General features: G+C 42.6%; 3 protein-coding genes across 3 annotated transcripts; 2 read left to right on the top strand and 1 right to left on the bottom strand.

Annotated features, from left to right (window-relative positions):
- Positions 1-3,295: 3,295 nt before the first annotated feature.
- Positions 3,296-3,517, top strand: HETIRDRAFT_56610 (uncharacterized protein; the record flags this gene model as incomplete). Its single annotated transcript, XM_009554209.1, has 1 exon — positions 3,296-3,517. One exon carries the CDS (start codon positions 3,296-3,298, stop codon positions 3,515-3,517), a length of 222 nt encoding a protein of 73 aa, XP_009552504.1.
- Positions 3,518-10,039: 6,522 nt separating this feature from the next.
- Positions 10,040-10,282, top strand: HETIRDRAFT_247951 (uncharacterized protein; the record flags this gene model as incomplete). The annotated part of the gene is made up of 1 exon (XM_009554484.1): positions 10,040-10,282. A coding segment is annotated over one exon (243 nt), but the record flags the coding sequence as incomplete, so codon positions are not given.
- A 5,313-nt stretch (positions 10,283-15,595) lies between these two features.
- On the bottom strand, positions 15,596-17,236 carry HETIRDRAFT_430757 (uncharacterized protein; the record flags this gene model as incomplete). The annotated part of the gene is made up of 5 exons (XM_009554485.1): positions 15,596-15,920; positions 15,967-16,354; positions 16,493-16,562; positions 16,615-16,908; positions 16,964-17,236. The coding sequence occupies 5 exons, from the start codon at positions 17,234-17,236 to the stop codon at positions 15,596-15,598; spliced, it is 1,350 nt and encodes a 449-aa protein (XP_009552780.1).
- Between the last annotated feature and the right edge of the window lie 2,211 nt (positions 17,237-19,447).

Consider the following 19,447-nt stretch of genomic DNA (forward strand, 5'->3'; position numbering starts at 1 on the left):
CATGATGGCAAGCCACCTGGCCCTTGTTATTATTGCAAAAAGCCAGGACATTAGAATGCTGACTGCCTGTCATGCCATAAAGGCCTTCAATTGACTTGAGGAAGCCAGAAAAGATTTATGGAAAAAATAGGGAGAAGAAACTGTGTGGTTGATATTGAAGATAAAGATAAAGCAAAACCCACTTTGGGAAACCAAGCAGGAGTACATTGAGGAATGAAGGCAAGGGATGCTCATTGCAATAACCTGTGGGTATCACAACCTGGTTGTTTGATGGAATGTCCATACCCTTCCTCATCCCAATTACCCTCATTGAACTATCAGTGGCACATTATATCACCTAACAGATGACAAGAGAATGGAAGCATAAGTCATACTGCTCAAGTCAGAGCAGTTCTCAGAGAATTAGAAGAAGAAGAGTAGAGAAATATTGTAATGGGATTTGTAGAGCATTTTGCCTGACCTCTCCCTCACCAGCAAAGGTGAGAGGTCAAGCAAGGCCCAAGTTTGAAATAGCAAAGTGTATTGATATTGGAGAAATGAACAGTCACATTATCATTCCTATTTGCTTGAACATACAAGTTTTGAACTGGACATATTAGGCTAGAGCAAAGGCAACCATCAACTTGGCATATGAGGGGATTATAGTAAACAAAGTATGGGTCAAGAAACACAGATTCCCCACATACTCACTCAATCACCCTATTCACATCCATAATATCAATTACACTATCAACAAAGCAGGTCTCATCTAATCTATATTGGATGTAAACCTCAAAATTTAGGACATCAATGGACAAATACATACCAAATATGTTCAAATATTCATTTTCAATCTGGGGAAAGACAACATTATCCTAGGAATAGATTGGCTAAAATACCATGACCCCTCTATTGAGTAGAGGTGATATATAATGCACTTTGATTGGTGCCCCCAAAATTACCACCAACCATATGGATTTACCAAGGCAAGAGAAAAACCACTGCATAATAGTTAGTTATGATCCAATAAAGAACCACATTACAAACTGCAAGCAAGCATAAGGAATAGTGCAATGAACACCTTCAAAAAAATTAGAGGACATAGGTCTCTATGACCACAGTAGAATATTTGGTATCTGACTAATAGCCTATCTCAGAAGGAAATGGTGTTTAAAGGACATAAAGAAATATGCAGAGGAGAAGAAATAACATGCTCAAACAAACCTCGAGCCATCTCCATTACCAAACACATGGGAGCCCCCTCTCCCAACCAATTCCTTAAGCATAGTTGCTACAGAGAAACCCATCATCTAGAGATTAGCCCTGGAACTATCAGGTTTTGCCAGTTTTAACCAAGACTTGGAAGAAAAAATCATTGTTACCAACCTGAAAAAAAGGGTCTCCAAGGCACACCATGAATACCTTGACATTTTTAGTGAACAAAAATCACAACAACTCCCAGTGCACACCTTTTAGAACCACACCATTGATCTTAAACCTACAATCAAACCTCAAACATCTAAGATATACACCTTAAGTCCTAAGAAACATGATGAACTAAAAAATTTTATCAAGGAGCACCTTGCAAGAGGAACCATTCACAGGTCTATGTCACCTAGTGCCACCCCATTTTTCTTTATAGGCAAAAAGGATGGAAAACTACACCTAGTATAAGATTATTACCATCTTAATACATATACTATCCTAAATGTCTGCCTTCTTCCATTAATCCAAGAACTATTAGATGTAATTAAAGGGGCCATAATATTTAGCAAATTGGATATGCAATAGGGATATAACAATATACATATCAAGAAAGGAGATAAGTAAAAGGCTGCCTTTGTAACTCTTTTGGGGTTGTACAAACCAACAGTAATGTTTTTTGGCCTTATTAACTCCCTTGCAACCTTCTAAGCCATAATAAACATGATCTTCCAAGAACTTATCATAGCCCACAAAATAACTATATATATGGATGACATCCTCATTTTTTCCAAATTGATGGAAGAACATATTCTTATTCTAAATCAAGTTTTCTGAATCCTATATGACAATGATTTTTATCTGAAACCTGAAAAGTGTGAGTTCTACAAGGAAAAATTGAACTATCTAGAGTATATAATCTCTAAGGACCATATTGCCATGGAAAACTCCAAAATTGACACTATAAAAGATTGGCCTATCTCATGTATAGTCTATGACATCCACTCTTTCTTAGGTCTAGGGAACTTTTATAGATGATTCATTGACAAGTTTTCACTTATTGCTCAACCCTTACATAACCTTACCAAGAAAGATGAAAAATAAAACTGGACCAACAAATGCCAAAGAGCCTTTGAACATCTAAAAAAAAGCCTTCATCAGTCAACTGGTCCTAAATTATCTAGATCAAATGCACCCTTACAGACTGGTGATAGATGCATCACTGATTACCTATGGAGTCATGCTCTTACAAGAAGGCAAGGACAATGACTGGCACCCAGTGGCATACCTTTCTAGCTTATTCTCCCTAGCAGAATAAAACTATAACATTCACGACCACAAATTACTCGCCATCATCAAAGCTTTGAAACATTAGAACTATTACCTCAAGGGAGCCCAATACCCTTTTGAGATCTAAACAGATCATAAAAACCTGGAGCATTTCCAAATAGCCCATGATCCATTATGAAAGTATGCCTATTAAAGCCTTTATTTGAGCAGATTTGACTTTACACTCAGCTACAAAGCTGGGTCAACCAACTACTCAGATGCTCTGTCCAGGCATCCAGATCTAAGTGAGGGGGTAGAATCTAACAACAAGGCTTAAATTTTACTTCCAGCTAAACTTTTCAATGATTCAAACAAGACATTGGTAGAACCAGACCCAACCATGCATATAAAATCTACAGAAATCACCTCTTCAGACCTTATCTCCCTTATCCAACAGTTGTGTTCAGAGCATGATGCATTGACAGACATGGCTCTTACCAAGTTACTACAAGATGGCCTCCAAGCAATGAAAAGAGACCTAGGAAAATAAACACACTCAGAGGGAATTACTAGGCAAAATGGATACATATGCATCCCAAAAGACAACTCCATCTGGGGAACCATCATCAAGACATACTATGACACACCAGCCATAGAGCACCCTAGTAGAGCAAAAACTCTAAAAATGGTATAGCAACACTACTAGTGGCAAAACATGACCAAGTTTGTCCATAACTATATGAATGGATGTGCCATATGCTAATCTATAAAGAACCTGACACATCAGACATGACCACCTATTCACCCCTTAGAAACGACCAATGCACTATGATGTTTTATTTTTATGGACTTTATCACAGACCTGCCTGAGAGCAAAGGTTTTGACTCAATCAATATGGTAGTCAATCAAGGATTATTAAAAGGCATAATTACTACCTTGTGCAAGAAAAATATTACAGTAGAAAAAATGACCACCCTCTTCCAAAATAATGTTTTCAATAGGCATGGGCTACCAACCAAAACAGTGTCAGACCATAGCCCCCAATTTACGGCAAAGTTTATATGAGAACTGTGGAAACAACTAGGCATCTGTTATGATCACAACTTATTGGGCCTACATGGTGGTCTATTCCAATATGATCATCACAACTACTAAGTGGCCTCATATTGTGAGGCATACACAAAGATACAGATATAACCTTTGGTCATCCACTCCTAATGGATTACCCATAGTTGGTCAAGTATCACAGGCCTATTGCAGTGGGCAATCTTCCCTGCCTTACAAACTACTCACACACGGGCACAGACACCCTTTGACCTCTTGTTCAGAAAGAGGCAATTGGAAAAGCAAAAATAGTCATTTCAGCGAAAGGAACAACTTAGAAAACACCTATGAGATACATATACGGTGATATGCTAGAGGTGGCTCTAAGTGCCAAGCACAACACCAAAACAACCTCTAATGCAGGGGTGCTGGAGCTAGTATCTGATACACAAGGAATCATTAGTGAGGACTTTAGAAATTGATGGCACACTGAGAAGTAGCGAGGAGTGTGAAATTATAGCGCCCGAATGGTTTCAGGACTGCACTGAACACTAACTAAATGTATGGTTGGTTGTGTCAGCGATTTGGTTGGTAATGAGAAGGTAGTGTCACAACCGACAACTACGTGCTTTAAGAGCCACACGGGACTCTGACAATATACGAGGGAGGACAAGGGGTATGGGCAAAGAGATGAGTATAAATGCAAACAAAGCTGAACGATAAAGATGACAAGTTTTTGGGAGTTGATGAAGACAATTTCAATGGTTGGGATGAGTGCAAATGAGCTCTGAACTGTGGGGTGCGAAAGCTGGTTTACTCCAGAGTTGTATGTAGGGTTTTATAGTAAACAGCGCCCCTAAGTAAAATATTGAACACGAAATGAGAGTAGATGTCAAATGGGCACCAAGGCCCAGCGATCAGAGAAGATAAGAAGGTAGGTAAGATGTCCATATGGGTTCCAAAGGTGATAAGGTAAAAAGTAATCAGTGATGTCGAAATCCTGAACGTTCGGGATCCATTGCCCAAGTGTAGGTAGCAGGAACAGATATTGGTGAGCCATTGACAATAAAGAAGAAGTAACGTATGACCAGGGTGGACAAGTAATAGTGCAAGATCGCATTTGACTGACCATGTGGAAGTTGGGAAGATAAGCGATAAGGACCGGCCGACTCACGGAGGACATCGGCCAACACAGATTACTAGCTCCGATCTTGTAAACACCTATTATAATACTCTTGTGTGGTCAGAATAAGTACGTGAAGTGTAGGCAAACTGACCCAAGTGCTGCCGAACATTCTTTGGAAGGTTGCGGTTAGTTGGGTGGGGACCGACCATGTTCGGTGCAAGTCGGCATCTTTGGTACTCATCTATGCTATTTGGTATCTCCCCAAAGCTTCCCAAATACCTCCCTTGGACCCTAGCATGGGTGAATGCTCATCAACGGTATTCTCATGCCCTTCCCAAAGTAGTATATAAGGCCCATAGAATAGGCTAAGGATCTTTAGTCCATTCTCTTTGTTCTTAGGCAGTCTTCACACTGTCTACTTTACCCTCTGTGCCATCATGCATAGCAACTGCAATACTATCTGGCTCCTGTGCTATACGTACAGTCAAGACCATTGTTCCACCCTTTCTTTATGAGTGACCTAGGGAAGAACCTCCTACTCTTAGGGTTACTGAACAAGCAGTTCATAATACTAGAATAGACTCTTTTACCCCTACCTTGCTCACACTAGCTTGCTGCCACACACTCTCTCATAACCTTGCTTAGTAGGGACGATAGACCCCCATTAAGAAAGTGTTACTGCGTATACCCTGGAGCAAGATCTAGGCCAAGAATACCCACTCAGCACTAGGCACATAAACAATCAACTCCATCATAACAATCGCCCTATCCGGCATGAGGGAATCCATTGGCTTTACAAAGATACCAATACAATCACCCCACTGAATTACAATAACTGCTCATACCGAAACAGGCATTATTATTTCATATTTGACAATAGAACAGAAGAAGAAAACCTTTGGAATGAAACAGAGAACTGTTGGGATCTTGCACCGTAATATAGAGACCCGGTGCCAATAATCCCCAATAACTCAGAGCAAGAGGAACTAGCCTTTTATTTAGAATCCAACTCATTACTAGACCAAACACCAATCAATACCCAAAACCAACCACTTACCAACATATCGGGACAAGCTTCGACTTTTACTAATGCCCCTCTGGCAACAGTACAACCTGGAAGAGGAAGAGTCAAACTCCCAGACAATTACACAAGTAATCACATTGAATCCCAGAAATTTATGCTCCAATGCCTTTTTCTTTTCATAGCAGAATCTGACTGGTACAATACTGATTAGGACAAAATATCCCTTGTGCTCTCATGCATGAGATATGGCATAGCAGGAGCTTGGGCAGAGAATTTTCTCCTTAAATCGGTAGGAGCAGATTCTCCCACTGGCCTAGGCACCTGGATGAATTTTTTTAGCAAAGTTCAAATTACAATTCAGGGAGATGGGCAAGACTAACAAAGCACAAAGCGCACTCATGGCCTTCTCCCAAGAAAAGATGATGGTTGATGAATACTCCAACCAATTCATCCTCATTGCTGCTGATGCCGACATCTCTAATAAAGAGCAAGTCCCCTACTTCTAATGCAGGCTAGACCCACATGTTATGGACAAGATCTATGACAAGAAAGTCCAACCTAAGAACATCATCCAAGACTAGATTAATATGGCCTGTGAAATAGATGGATGGCTCAGAGCCAGAGCTGCTCAAAAGGCCATCCTTGCCAACTCCACCCTCTTTTGAAGCGACTTTCTGAATGGTTTCCATACTTAACCCGCCTTTTGCTATCACTCCATGAACACCCCTTGCAGAATAAACAACCAAGTTGTTAACATGGATATTAATGCCACAAGAAAGCAAAACGTGGAAAGCCAAAAAAGAAAATTTGATGACAAGCAACCCACATGTTTCAACTGTGGAAGATGAGGACACTACAGTGCTGACTTTTGATTACCATGCAAAGATGTTCCACCAATTCGAGGAAACTTGAAGGGACACATGGGTAAAGCAGGGAGAAGAAACTATATGGTTGATATTGAAGGAGAAGATGGCGCACCCACTCTGGGAAACCAAGTGGGAGTATATCGAGGAATGGAGACAAAGGATGCTCATTGCAATGACCAGTGGGTACTACAACCTAGTCCTTTGATGGAACATCTGCACCCTACCTCACCTGGACAACCCTCAACAAACTATCAGTGATGCATTGTATTGCCTAACAAATGATGAGAGGATGGAACCATCAGTCATACTGCTTGAGTTGGAGTAGTACTCAGAGAACCAAGGATGGATGAGCAAAGTGAAATAGTTTTAGGATTTGCAGAGCATTTTTCTTGACCTCTCCCTCACCAGTGAAGGAGAGAGGTCAAGTGAGGCTCGAGTTTGACACCGCCAAGTGTATTTATATTGGAGCAATAAATAATTGAATTGTCACTCCCATCTGCTTAAATGTGACAATATCAAACCAGAACCATTACACTAAAGCAAAAGCAACCATTAACTTGGCATGTGAAGGAGTTATAGTAAATAAAACATGGGTCATAAATACTGGTTCCCCATATACTCACTCAACCACCCAATTCGCATACACAATGTTAATAACATAATTAACAAGGTAGGTCTTATCTGGTCAGCACTGGATATAAACCTTAAAATTCAGGATATCCATGGATGAATGCATACCGAACATGTTTAGATGTTTATTTTCAATCTGGGGAAAGATGACCTTATCCTAGGAACAGATTGGCTGAAATACCACAATCCCTTTATCAAGTGGAGGTGATGTGAAGTACACTTTGATCAGTGCCCCTAAAAATGCCAACAACCACATGGGGTCATTAGGGCAAGGGAAGAGCCACCAAACAGTGGTTAGCTAATACATGGGGAACCATGGCACAAACTACAGATTAACAAGCACGAAAAGTAGCATCTTGAATACCTCTAAAGGATATTGGAGGACATTGGACTCCATGACCATAGTGGGACATTTGGTGTCTGCCTACAAGCCTATCTCAAAAGAAAATGGCTCCTGCAGGACATAAGAAAATATGCCAAAGAGAAACAACAGGCTCAGACAAGCCTCAAATCATCTTTTCCACCAAATGGGGGAGAACCTGATTTCCCAGATAAAACTTCAGGAACAGTAGCCACAGTAAAACCAGTTATTTGAAAACTGGCTCCGGAACTGTCAGGATTTGCCAGCTTCAACTAAGACTTGGAAGACAAAATCATCATCACCAACTTGAAGGAAAGGGTCCCCAAGGCACACCACAACTACTTGGACATCTTTAGCGAATGAAAATTGCAGCAGCTCCCAGAACATACTTACTGGGACTATGCAATCAATTTAAAACCCACATTCAAACCCCAAGTGCCCAAAATCTATGCCTTAAGCCCTGAGAAGCATGACAAGCTAGGGAAGTTCATCAAAAAACATCTCATCAGAGGAACAATCTGTTACTCCACTTTACAAACCGCGGCCCCATTTTTCTTCATAGGAAAGAAAGATGGAAAATTACACCCAGTATAGGACTACCACCACCTGAACTCGCACACCATCCTAAATGTTTGCCCCCTTCCACTAATCCAAGAACTATTGAATGTGATAAAAGGACCCACAATATTCAGCAAACTGGACATGCAATGGGGATATAACAATATACACATCAAGAAAGGCGATAAGTGGAAAGCCGCATTCATCACTCCGTTGAGGTCTTATGAACCAATGGTAATGTTTTTTGGTCTAACCAATATGCCAGTCACTTTCTAAGCCATGATGAACATGATCTTCAGAGAACTTATCATGGCTTGGAAAATAACAATATATATGGATGACATCCTCATCTTTTCTAGATCCATGGTGGAGCACATTCAAGTCCTAAATTAAGTTTTCTAAATCTTACGTGATAACGACCTTTACCTGAAACCAGAAGTGTGAGTTTTACAAAGAAAAACTACACTATCTAGGGTACACAATCTCAAAAGACCACATTGCTATGGAAGATTTGAAAGTGGATGCAATAAAAAATTGGCCAATCCCATGTACATTCCAAGATGTTCACTCCTTCTTAGGTCTAGGAAAATTTTACAAGTGCTTTATTGACAAATTCTCACTCATTGCATGCCTTTTACACGACCTTACCAAGAAAGATAAAAAATGGAACTAAACCCTAAAATGTCAAGAATCTTTTGAATGACTAATGAAAGCTTTCATCAGCCAACTGGTTTTAAACTACCCAAATCCCATATGCCCATACTGACTAGTAACGGATGCATCATTGATTGCCTATGGGGCCACCTTCCTATAAGAAGGAAAAGATGGTGACTGGCACCTAGTGGCTTTCTTCTCTGGATCATTCTCCCCAGCAGAGTGAAATTACGACATCCACGACCATGAACTTTTGGTCATTATAAAGGCATTGGAGCACTAGAATCAATACCTCGAAGGAGCATGACATCTCTTTGAGATCTGGACAGACCATAAAAAGCTGGAGCACTTCCAAATGGTGTGAGATCTGTCATGAAGACATGCCCATTGGAGTCTTTATTTGAGCAGATTCAATTTTTCCCTCAGCTACAAAGCGGGATTGACAACTCATTCCAATGCTCTGTCCAGGCATCCAGATCTAAGTGAGGGGGTGGAATCTGACAACAAAGCTCAAATACTACTACCAGCCAAACTTTTCACTAGTTATAGCAAAACTTTGGCAGAATCAAACCCAACGAGGCATGTCAAATCCACAGAAATTGTGTCCTTAGATCTTATCTCTCTTACCCAACACTCGCAATTAGATCAAGATGCCTTAATGAGGATAGCCCTCACTAAACTACTACGAGAAGGTCTATAAGCAATAAAGGGGATTCTAGGAAAATGGACATATGAAAATGGAATCACCAGGCATGACAGCTACATATGCATTCCTAAGAATGATGCCATTCAAAGACTCATCATCAAAACACATCATGACACACTGGTAGTAAGACATCCAGGAAGAGTGAAGACCTTTAAACTGGTACAATGGCACTACTGGTGGCAAAACATGACCAAATTTGTCCATGGGTATGTGGACGGATGCACTACATGCCAATTCACAAAGAATTTGACATACAAGACACGACCACCCATCCACCCTTTAGAAACCATCAACACCCCCTGGTGATTCATTTTGACAGACTTCGTTACCAACCTACCCAAAAGTAAGGGTTTTGACTCAATTAACATGGTGGTAGACCAAGGGCTGTCAAAAGGCATAGTTATCACACCATGCAAGAAGACCATCATAATAGAAGAAACGACTACACTCTTCCAAAATAATGTTTTCAATCGATATAGATTGCCAACTAAAATAGTGTCTGATTGAGGTCCCCAATTTGTAGCAAAGTTCACATAGAAACTCTGGAAATGGCTAGGCATCACTGCTACTCTCAGCACGGTGTATCATCCCTAGACAAATGAAGAGATGGAACAAGTAAATCAGGAGATCAAACAGTTTCTGAGAACATTCTACAACTACCACCAAGATAACTGGGTAGATCTTTTGCCATTTGCCGGATTCTCACACAACATGCAAAAACATTCAACTACTGGAAAGTCCTTCTTTGAAGTGCTCTATGGCTTCAATCCCCTGTATTCAGCAGACACAGCTTTGGAAACAAAGGTACCTGTGGTAGCTGAATGCATAAGGATGATCGCAGAAGTCCAGAAAGAAGCTGCAGCCAGCTTACAAATGGCAAGCCAACATGCCAAAGACTAAGATTCTAATAGGAAACTTCCCCAATAGGAGAAAGGAGACCAAGTATGGCTAAAAGGAACCCATATCCGGATGATACATTCCAAGTTCAAGCTCACCCCCAAAAGATATGGCTCCTTCAAAATATTAGCAAAAGTAGGACCCTTAGTATATAAATTACAAATTCCTCAACATTGGAAAATCCATCCTGTTTTCCATGCCACTATACTCACCAAGTACAAGGAAACAGAAGTGCACAGGGAAAACTTTGTGAGACCATTACCAGAGGTATTAAATAACAAGGAGCATTATGAAGTGGAAATGATCATGGACTCAAGGAAACAAGGATAGGGAACCAAGTACTTGGTCAAATTGGCAGGGTACCCCAAGGCAGACAATACCTGGGAGCCCTACACTCTTTTAAAAGGAACAGCAGAAGAAGTTATGAAGGAGTTCCATGACCAATACCCTAATAAACCCTGTCCAGGATTATCCTAGAAGGAGAAAAGGAGTATAAAAGAGCAACAAAACTGCTTCAAGAAAGACATCCTTCCCACTCTCCACTTGCCATATCTAAATGCTCACTCACAATGACCACAATGCCTCATCTCCATCTAGAAACTCCTCCCCCGATGTTGTCCTTATAGTCACCAACCCAGACACCGGATGGGTCAAAAGAGGAACAAGCACCCATTGACTGGAGCCTGACACTGCCATTGCTGTCCTCGCCCTAAATCTTAACAACTTCTCAGATGACAATACTGAAGATTATGCCAAGTTCAAAGAAAGGGAAAGAACCTAATTACTACTAGAGAGGAGTCCCCAAAATGCATCACGGAATGAAGGCATTGATAATAGAAATGTGAGCAGCCCTAGCGGATTGCCAGCTAGAGTTCCATATTCTGTTGGGAACACGCTGAATCCTAGAACTATAGGTCCACTAGAACTATGGGCGAGAGCTAGAGCTCAACATCCAAGCAATGAAATAGCTAACCCAATACCAGTTCTACCAGGAACTGCACAATCATCAATACTGGCTAGTGGACAAGTTTCCAGTCCCATGGGAGGAACTGCCCATCGTTCAAATCCTCACTTTCGAGAACTAGAATAACATGCAGATGTGCTCTTACAGTGGTAATGAGCATGGGTGTTCTCTAGGCACCAATACCCCACTTTTTGCAGCTTTTTAGTATTCTTTGACTGTTCGGCATACTTAGGACCGACCAATCCCGATCCGTTCGGCAATCTCAGCCATTTGTCAGGTGCTGACTTTCTATTTAGACCTCCGCACAGTTGTTTGGAGCTATTCATAGTTATCCTATCCATCTATCATCACTCTTAGCATTAGGGGCTCTCCACAGACTGTCGCGGCGAATCGCCGATCAGTTTGGTATGCTTCACATGATCGGCACATTTGGTCGGCTTCGGTGTCCCGAATCGGAGGCAGCCAAATACTTTGTTGACTCAGAACGGATCTGTCTTTCTATTTCTTATTGTCCTTATGCCTTTTGTTGACCTATCCTTTGTTATCTTCAGAGCTCCCAAGTTTCTAAATGGTTCACCCATGTGGCATGTGGTTCTTATCCCCAGGTCTATGTGGACTCACCTTGGCAATCTCTCCACTTATTTAGACTTTAGAGTTATTGCTTCTTATCTTTTAGTGTTTGCAACATCACTCCCCTATCTTTTTTACCTTTGATCACTCTTGGCATGCATTTCTGATTGCTTTATGCCTCTGCCAATCTTTTTATCTTGTACCTGTTTGGACTTACTATAAAATGGCACCTATGGCCTTGCAATACATCAGCTTTGGCTCCCCCCTCATTCTGATTCCATTCATGCACTTGCACCTATAAGACTTTGAGCTGTTGCCTTTTAACCCTCATTTGTATTTTGCCCTTTTGTTTGTGATGTTGTATTTGATCACAGCCCTCCATCAGAGCCCTCATTGTCTTGCTCTCTCCCTCTCATCTAGTTTGTCATCCTCTGCCAGTGTCCAGTATAGCCTTGCACCCATTCCCTCCCCTTTGCATCTTGATTAAATCCCAATCAAATCCTGATCAAATACTGACCAACTGACCTACTGACTAACCAACCTACTAACCAACCAACCTACCAACTAACTGACTAACCAGATATCTTGATTTTATAGTTGTTTGCTACACCCCAAACACTTTTATTACACTCCCTTGTTAGTTGTTACATAGCTTATAGTTCTTTGCACACTGGAACCAGCTCCTGCCTACTTGTGCTTATAGGGGTGTTTCTTGGGTGTGTTTTGCTCTCAGAAGCATTACTAGTGTATCAGCAGAACATCATCTCCATGGTAATACAAATGGCTATAGCTATGGTGCTACAATGTCTCACTAATTTCTTGGCAGGATAACCTGGAAATGAAAATAGTGAACCTTTATAGTTAAGGTCTGACTAGTGTTTTGGACATCCCACTTTAGATCTCTAGTTTTACAGGATCATTTCCACATTAGGGGATCCTAACTGCTGACACATGAGATAAGTAGAGTCTAGGCTATCTCTACTGAAACATGCTTCTCCAAGGAATGCAAGGCCGCAAAATAACATTTGGAACAATGTAAAACTACCAAAGGCTTAGTCTGCAATGACTATAAACTACTAGGGTTCACAATGACATTAAACTACCATTGACCCAGGGAGCATGGTTGTATTCTGGTGAAGTGCAGGTTTTTGGGAGGACCCACATCACAGAACCCTGCCTATAAGTGGTCAAAGTGCTTTGATGCTCATCACTTTTCAGTAAAAAAACATCAGGTCATCTTGGTTTACATCCAAATGAGGGGTCTGGGAACGCAAAAGAGCACGCACCTCTTCATGGAATGCCTAGTCTAGTCCTAGAGCCAGAGTACAATAAATTCTGCTCCAAGACCTAGTCAGGAGGCAACTAGGACATGTGCCTCAAGTCAAAAATCTAGTTAGACAAGCTAGATCACATGACTCCTTTCGGCTCACATTGTGAAAGAATGACAAGAGCTGGCCACTCACTTTTGGGAAAAGTCTATTCCACCAAGCATCCAAAATAATGTTAAACCACTATCCCTCAGTTTTAGGGATTAATCAATGTAATTTTTGACAAAAATGATGTTGAATGTCCAAGAAGACATTAAACTAGGCATTTTTTTGCCATAATATTTGTGGCAAAACACATCTGTAATGATGGTAATCTATTTGTTCTTTTTAGTATAGGGATTGTTGATGCTGTCTGTATCAATCACAGTAGCAGACAATACCAATGTCCGAAATGACACTAAATTGTTGTCCTCTCAAGAATGAGGATTATGCATGGTAAATATCTTGATCAAATATCACCCGCGTCCACAATGACAATAAACTATGTGCTCCTTACCAAATAAGAGTTATGGTTGATGACCACAACCTTGGTCACCAACTGGTCCGCAATGACATTAAACTATTTGTCCCTTTTTCCATAGGGATCATTGGTTAACATCATTTTTAATGAAAATATGTTAGCCAAATGTCCAAAATGACAGTAAACTACCTTCATCCTCGGAAGGCAAAATCTATTCTGACTTGAGGGATGCAGTTAGACAATAGCAGTCGCCTACCTTACGGCGTTAAACTGAGTAGTCTTATAACATTGAGACATTATAAGTTATCCAGTTTGATATAGTATAAATTGTTTCCATTATGCCTCAGTGGAATTTATGAGGGCAAAGTCTGGTCTAGGTCCCTATGCACATAACCAATGAATGATCTGGCATGCAGAAACATCTTTCCTTATGGATACTCCATGTTGATGATGAAGAAGGTTTGAAATGACCTTATAAAAGTAAACTATCAGGCAGCGCTGGGCGCCCTTAATAGGTCTGCAATGACCTTAAACTATGGATGTCTGTTATGACGTTAAACTAGCAAACATCTGGAACAACATTTAAACTACCATTATGGATATATATCTCACACACTGACAAACAAACAGCTCAATGGAGACAGAAAACTCCTAGAGGATCAAATAACATAAGTCAGTCTTCCTCCCAGAAAATAAAGTCATTCCTGGGAGTCACACCTCGTTGATATATTGTTGGATCAAGAAAGCAAATCATATATGGAGTGGCAATGAAACAAGCATGGCTTGTTATCCTACTAGGCAAATAGGACGTCAAAAGGGGGTATTGTTATGATCAAGACTTATCGGGCCTACACGGTGGTCTATTCTGATATAATCATCACAACTACTAGGTGGCCTCATGTTGTGAGGTGTACACGAAGGTACAGATATAACCTTTGGTCATCCACTCCCAACGGATCACCCATTATTGGTCGAGTATCATGGGCCTATTGTAGCAGGCAATCTTCCTTACCTTACAAATTACTCACACACGGGCATGAAACCCCTTTGACCTTTTGGTCGGAAAGAGGCAATTGGAGAAGCAAGAATAGTCATTTTAGAGAGAGGAATGACTTAGAAAATACCTATGGGATACATATACGGTATTCTCATGCCCTTCCCAAAATAGTATATAAAGCCCATAGAATAGGCTAAGGATCTTTAGTCTATTTTCTTCATTCTTAGACAGTCTTCACACTGTCTATTCTACCCTCTGTGCCATCATGCACAATAACTGCAATACTATCTGGCTCCTGTGCTATGTGTACAGTTGAGACTATCATTCCTCCCTTCCTCTACGAGTGACCTAGGGAAGAACCTCCTACTCTTGGGTTTACCAAACAAGCAGTTCATAACAGCATCACCATAGCATTCATCATAGCTTATTATCTCCAAACAGATGGAGAAACAGAACAGGTAAACCAAGAGATTGAACAGTTTTTAAGGACATTCTGTAACTACCATTAAGATAATTGGGTAGGCTTTTTACTATTTGCAGAATTCTCACACAACATATAAAAGTGCTCTGCTACAGGGAAATTACTGTTCAAAATTCTCTATGGTTTCAACCCTTCTTATTCAGTGGACATAGCACTAGAAACCAACATCAGCAAAAGTGACAAAACATGGGATGGCCTTGGATGGATTGGGGGGTTATATAATCTCGAGAGCCTGCAGGCAAGGTCATATATGGCATTGCATTTGCCATGCTCTCCTTGGTGGTTTGGCGCAATCGTTGCATTAGATTGCAATCTGGAGGCCCCGATGCCAATGTAATATATTTCTGGCCTTCATAATATATCCTTATACATGCACACTGGCCTCAAAATATATTGTTCAACATGCACACCGACTCAGAATATAATGTTATACATACACCCGGCCTCAAGATATAATGTGATACATACACACCGGCCTCAAAACTTGCCGTAACCCTCCTCTGCAAGCACTTGCTTGTCCCGCTCCCTTCCGTCCCCTTTAGGCAACGGGTCGGGATCATTGTCAGAGTCCTCCTCCTCCTCCTCCTCTGTTAAAGGGCCTTCTTCTCCCTTCTCTTCTTCAGATTCCTCTTCCGAATCGTCATCCTCAGTACCGCCTTGCTCGTCGACTCCCTCGTCAAAGGGCTCTTCCGGCACTTGTGCAGCTTGCCCATCTTGGAGAAGGCTGGTATTGGGATGCCATGTGCCCTTGTGACCGATGCCACCGCCGCCGAAGCGCATGAACATGTCGTGGTCCACAAACCTAGGAGAAATTGAGAAATAGAAGTAGGAAATGATGTGAAACTTACATGTTAATATAATACCCTTCCCAATCTTCATCGTTCTCTGCTGGCTGTCGAGAGATGGATGGCCCAAGTTGCTCGGAGGTGTGTCCACGTGCGAATGCAGGGATGAGGTGTATGCCGCGGATGATTTGCTTGGGGTCTAAGAAGCCGAACGCGGCAGGATTGTCTTCGGGGATAAAGGCAACACTGTGCAGCCACTTGAGATCCCACCCACCTGGCGCATCAGTGTCGAGGCCAAACCAGCGAACCCACAAGAAATCCAATTGCTTGGGCTCAGAGGAATGACCGTGGTGATGCACCATGCAATGGAAGATGCCAACAACACGCGCGTACCAGTACGGATGCATTGGGTTGTCAGGGGTGCCATCCTCTTGCGAGAGGACCGTTACATCTGCTTGTGTTCGTGGATTAATTGAGTCTTGCTATCATTGCATGTTGTATGAGGTGTAGTTGATCCGCAGCATGCTGTGTTGATACAGCCGGTCATTGACAATAGTGATGTTGTCATGGTCCTCGTCTGAGAACTCACATTTATCGCCATTGTAAGCGAGCCCTAGCATATGTGCCAGGAGGTGATCCTTGAGGCGAGGTAGGAACTCCTATGGTGATGGAATGAGCAGGCAATCAATCAGGTCGACAATCACCACTTACCTTGAGCACGGGGTCTCCAGGGTGGTCGTGAATCCAAGACCGCACGTTCAGGTGCTTCCTTATTGATATGGCAATGTGGTAATGGGCGGTGGGGTCAGACAAAGGCAGCCGTTCAGGCCACTTACACTTCTGCCTGCGCGTGCGTACTAGCTCGCGCCTACGATGTTCATCTGACTGCTTTGCGACTTTGTGAAGGAGGCATTCACGAGCGTCATGCCTTGCCAGCTGTGGAACAAAGTTGTTCTTGTTTGTACAGTCGTAGCGACATTTGACTACCTTGTGTGCGAGCTCACCCTGTGTAAGAAATACTCAACTAATACTACTTATGTGAAGAAGCAGCAGTCCTTACCACTTGCGTGCTGTACGAGTCTGTTGTTTCAAAGCGGAGGATCATGCCAATGTAGTCACTAAGGGCATGGTATTTGTAGGTTACCAAGTTCAAGATTTTGCGCAGTTTTTCCAAAGCAAATGTTGTCACACTAATGTTCTTTCCTGAGTCAAGACCCTTCTTGATCATTGCAGCCTTGCGTCTTCCTCGCGCAGCCATCTCGTGAGGGAGTTCCCTTGTGTCATAAGCCGCGCAGGTCTTCTTGACAAACCGTTGCATTGCAGCACCGAGCATGAGTGTGGCGGTAGCGAAAAACCCCAGAGAGGTGCCTGTATGGAGGCGCTGTTACGACTGCTCGTCGGTAACCCCAAGAGTAGGAGGTTCTTCCCTAGGTCACTCGTGGAGGGTGTGTGGAACGGTGGTCTCGACTGTACGTGTAGCACAGGAGCCAGGAGTGTATTGCGATGTAGCAATGAAAGGTACTGTAGGAAGACAGTACTGAACGAAGGTTCCTGTATGTGGAGATACAGGAGAACGAAGGGCTGTAGTAGGAAGACTACAGCGAACGAAGAGAATAGACTGAAGATCCTCAGCCTATTCTATGGGCCTTTTATACTACTTTGGGAAGTAGGGCGTGAGAATACCGAATATGTATCTGTAGGTATTCTCTAAGTCGTCTCTCTCAACAACGACTACTCTTGTGCTTCTCCGTTGGTCTCCTTCCGGCCAGGAAAGACTAGGAGGTTCATGCCCTGCGTGTGAGTAATTTATAAGGCGGCGTTCCATGCCCGCTAATACAATAGGCCCGTGATACTCGACCAACGATAAGGTGATCCGTTGGGAGTGGATGACCAAGGTTAATATCTGTACCTTGGTGTACGCCTCAACCTGTGAGGCCGCGTGATATTTGTGATGATCATATCGGTATAGACCGCCGTGTAGGCCCGATAGAACGTGATCATAACAATACCCCCTTTCTACGTCCTATTCGCCTGGTAGGACAGCGCTGTGCGCTTCATCGCCACTGCATATACGATTTGCTTTCTTGATCCAAAAGCGGTCTCCGGATGCGACTTCCGGGACATGACTTCGTTTTCTGGGAGGAAGACCGACTTACGTCGTTTGATCCTCTAGGAGTTTTCCATCTCCGTTGAGCTGTTTGTTTGTTGAGTCGTGAGGGTACCACACCTCCGCTCTATGGGATGTTCTTCCTTCACCCCTCGGTTGTTGTGATCTTTCCTGGGTTCTCAAGCCAGGATGTCAGTCCGGTCGACGCCGGACAGGTGTCAAGAAAGGCGTATGAGTGCGAGTGGTGTATGGATGAATAGAAACTCTAGCATGTGGGTTCCAGTTCGTGTCATCAGGTTCTTCTTCTTCCTTCTCCGAGGGCCAAACCTCAGTGTTTCCAGGATAGTCGTTATCCTCGTGATAAATGTTGTTCCTCTTGGCGTTCAGAGGATGGCGTCCACGGGCAAGTAGGTTGATCGCTTTACAAAGGCTTAGGCCTACTTCCCCAGACTACCATCTTAACGTCCCAAGCAATATCGCTCCCATACGGTGAGCTCATCTCCGGTGAGGTTGCAGCCATAAATCCCAAGCAGTATTGCCCCCATACGGTGGGCTCATCTCCGGTGAGTTAGTTCGACGTCCAGAGTTTGTTTGATTCACTATGCGTATTGGGTTTGAGGCAAGGATGTGAAGAGAAATAGACTTGAAGGGTGCCGTGAGGAGTAAGGAGGAGTCTGACTCCTTCTCCAGATCGGCCCGTTCGCTTGCACGAATGGACATTAAGACCACAGCTGATATATTTGTCGGGTTGCGAGATATATCCACGACTGGCAGTTTAAAACGTCATGCGGGACGGTCCGTAGTTTATCGTCGTTTCGGACGATCCGTAGTTTAACGTCTTTGCGGACGTCAGTAGTTTTACATCATTTCGGATGTACTTCATCATCAACATGGAGTATCTGTGGGGAAAGATGTTTCTGCACGCCGGACCATTCATCGGTTATGTGCATAGGGCCATAGACCAGACTTTACCCGCTCCAGATTCCACTGAGGCATGATGGACGGTTTATACTATATCAAACCGGATAACTTATACGTCTCAATATTAGGAGACCGCTCAGTTTAATGCCGTGAGGTAGGCATCCTCGCAGTTTAATGCCGTGCGATAGGCATCCTCGCAGTTTAACGCCGTGCGATAGGCGGACTATCGTCTGACTGTGTCCCTCGAGTCACGATAGGCTTTTCCTCCGAGGATGAGGGTAGTTTAATGTCATTTCGGACATTGTCGACATATTCTCGTCAAGAATGATGTCGACCGATGATCCCTATACTAAAAGGGACAAGTAGTTTAACGTCGTTGCGGACGATTCAGCACCAGAGTGATGAATCACAACTCCTGTACGGTAAGGAGCACGTAGTTTAATGTCATTGCGGACCGATTGACACCATGGCGGTCAATCCACAACTCCTATTCGGTAAGGAGCAAATAGTTTTCCG

The sequence above is a fragment of the Heterobasidion irregulare genome, assembly GCF_000320585.1.
Source record: "Heterobasidion irregulare TC 32-1 unplaced genomic scaffold scaffold_13, whole genome shotgun sequence".
NCBI classification, from domain to species: Eukaryota; Fungi; Basidiomycota; class Agaricomycetes; order Russulales; family Bondarzewiaceae; genus Heterobasidion; species Heterobasidion irregulare.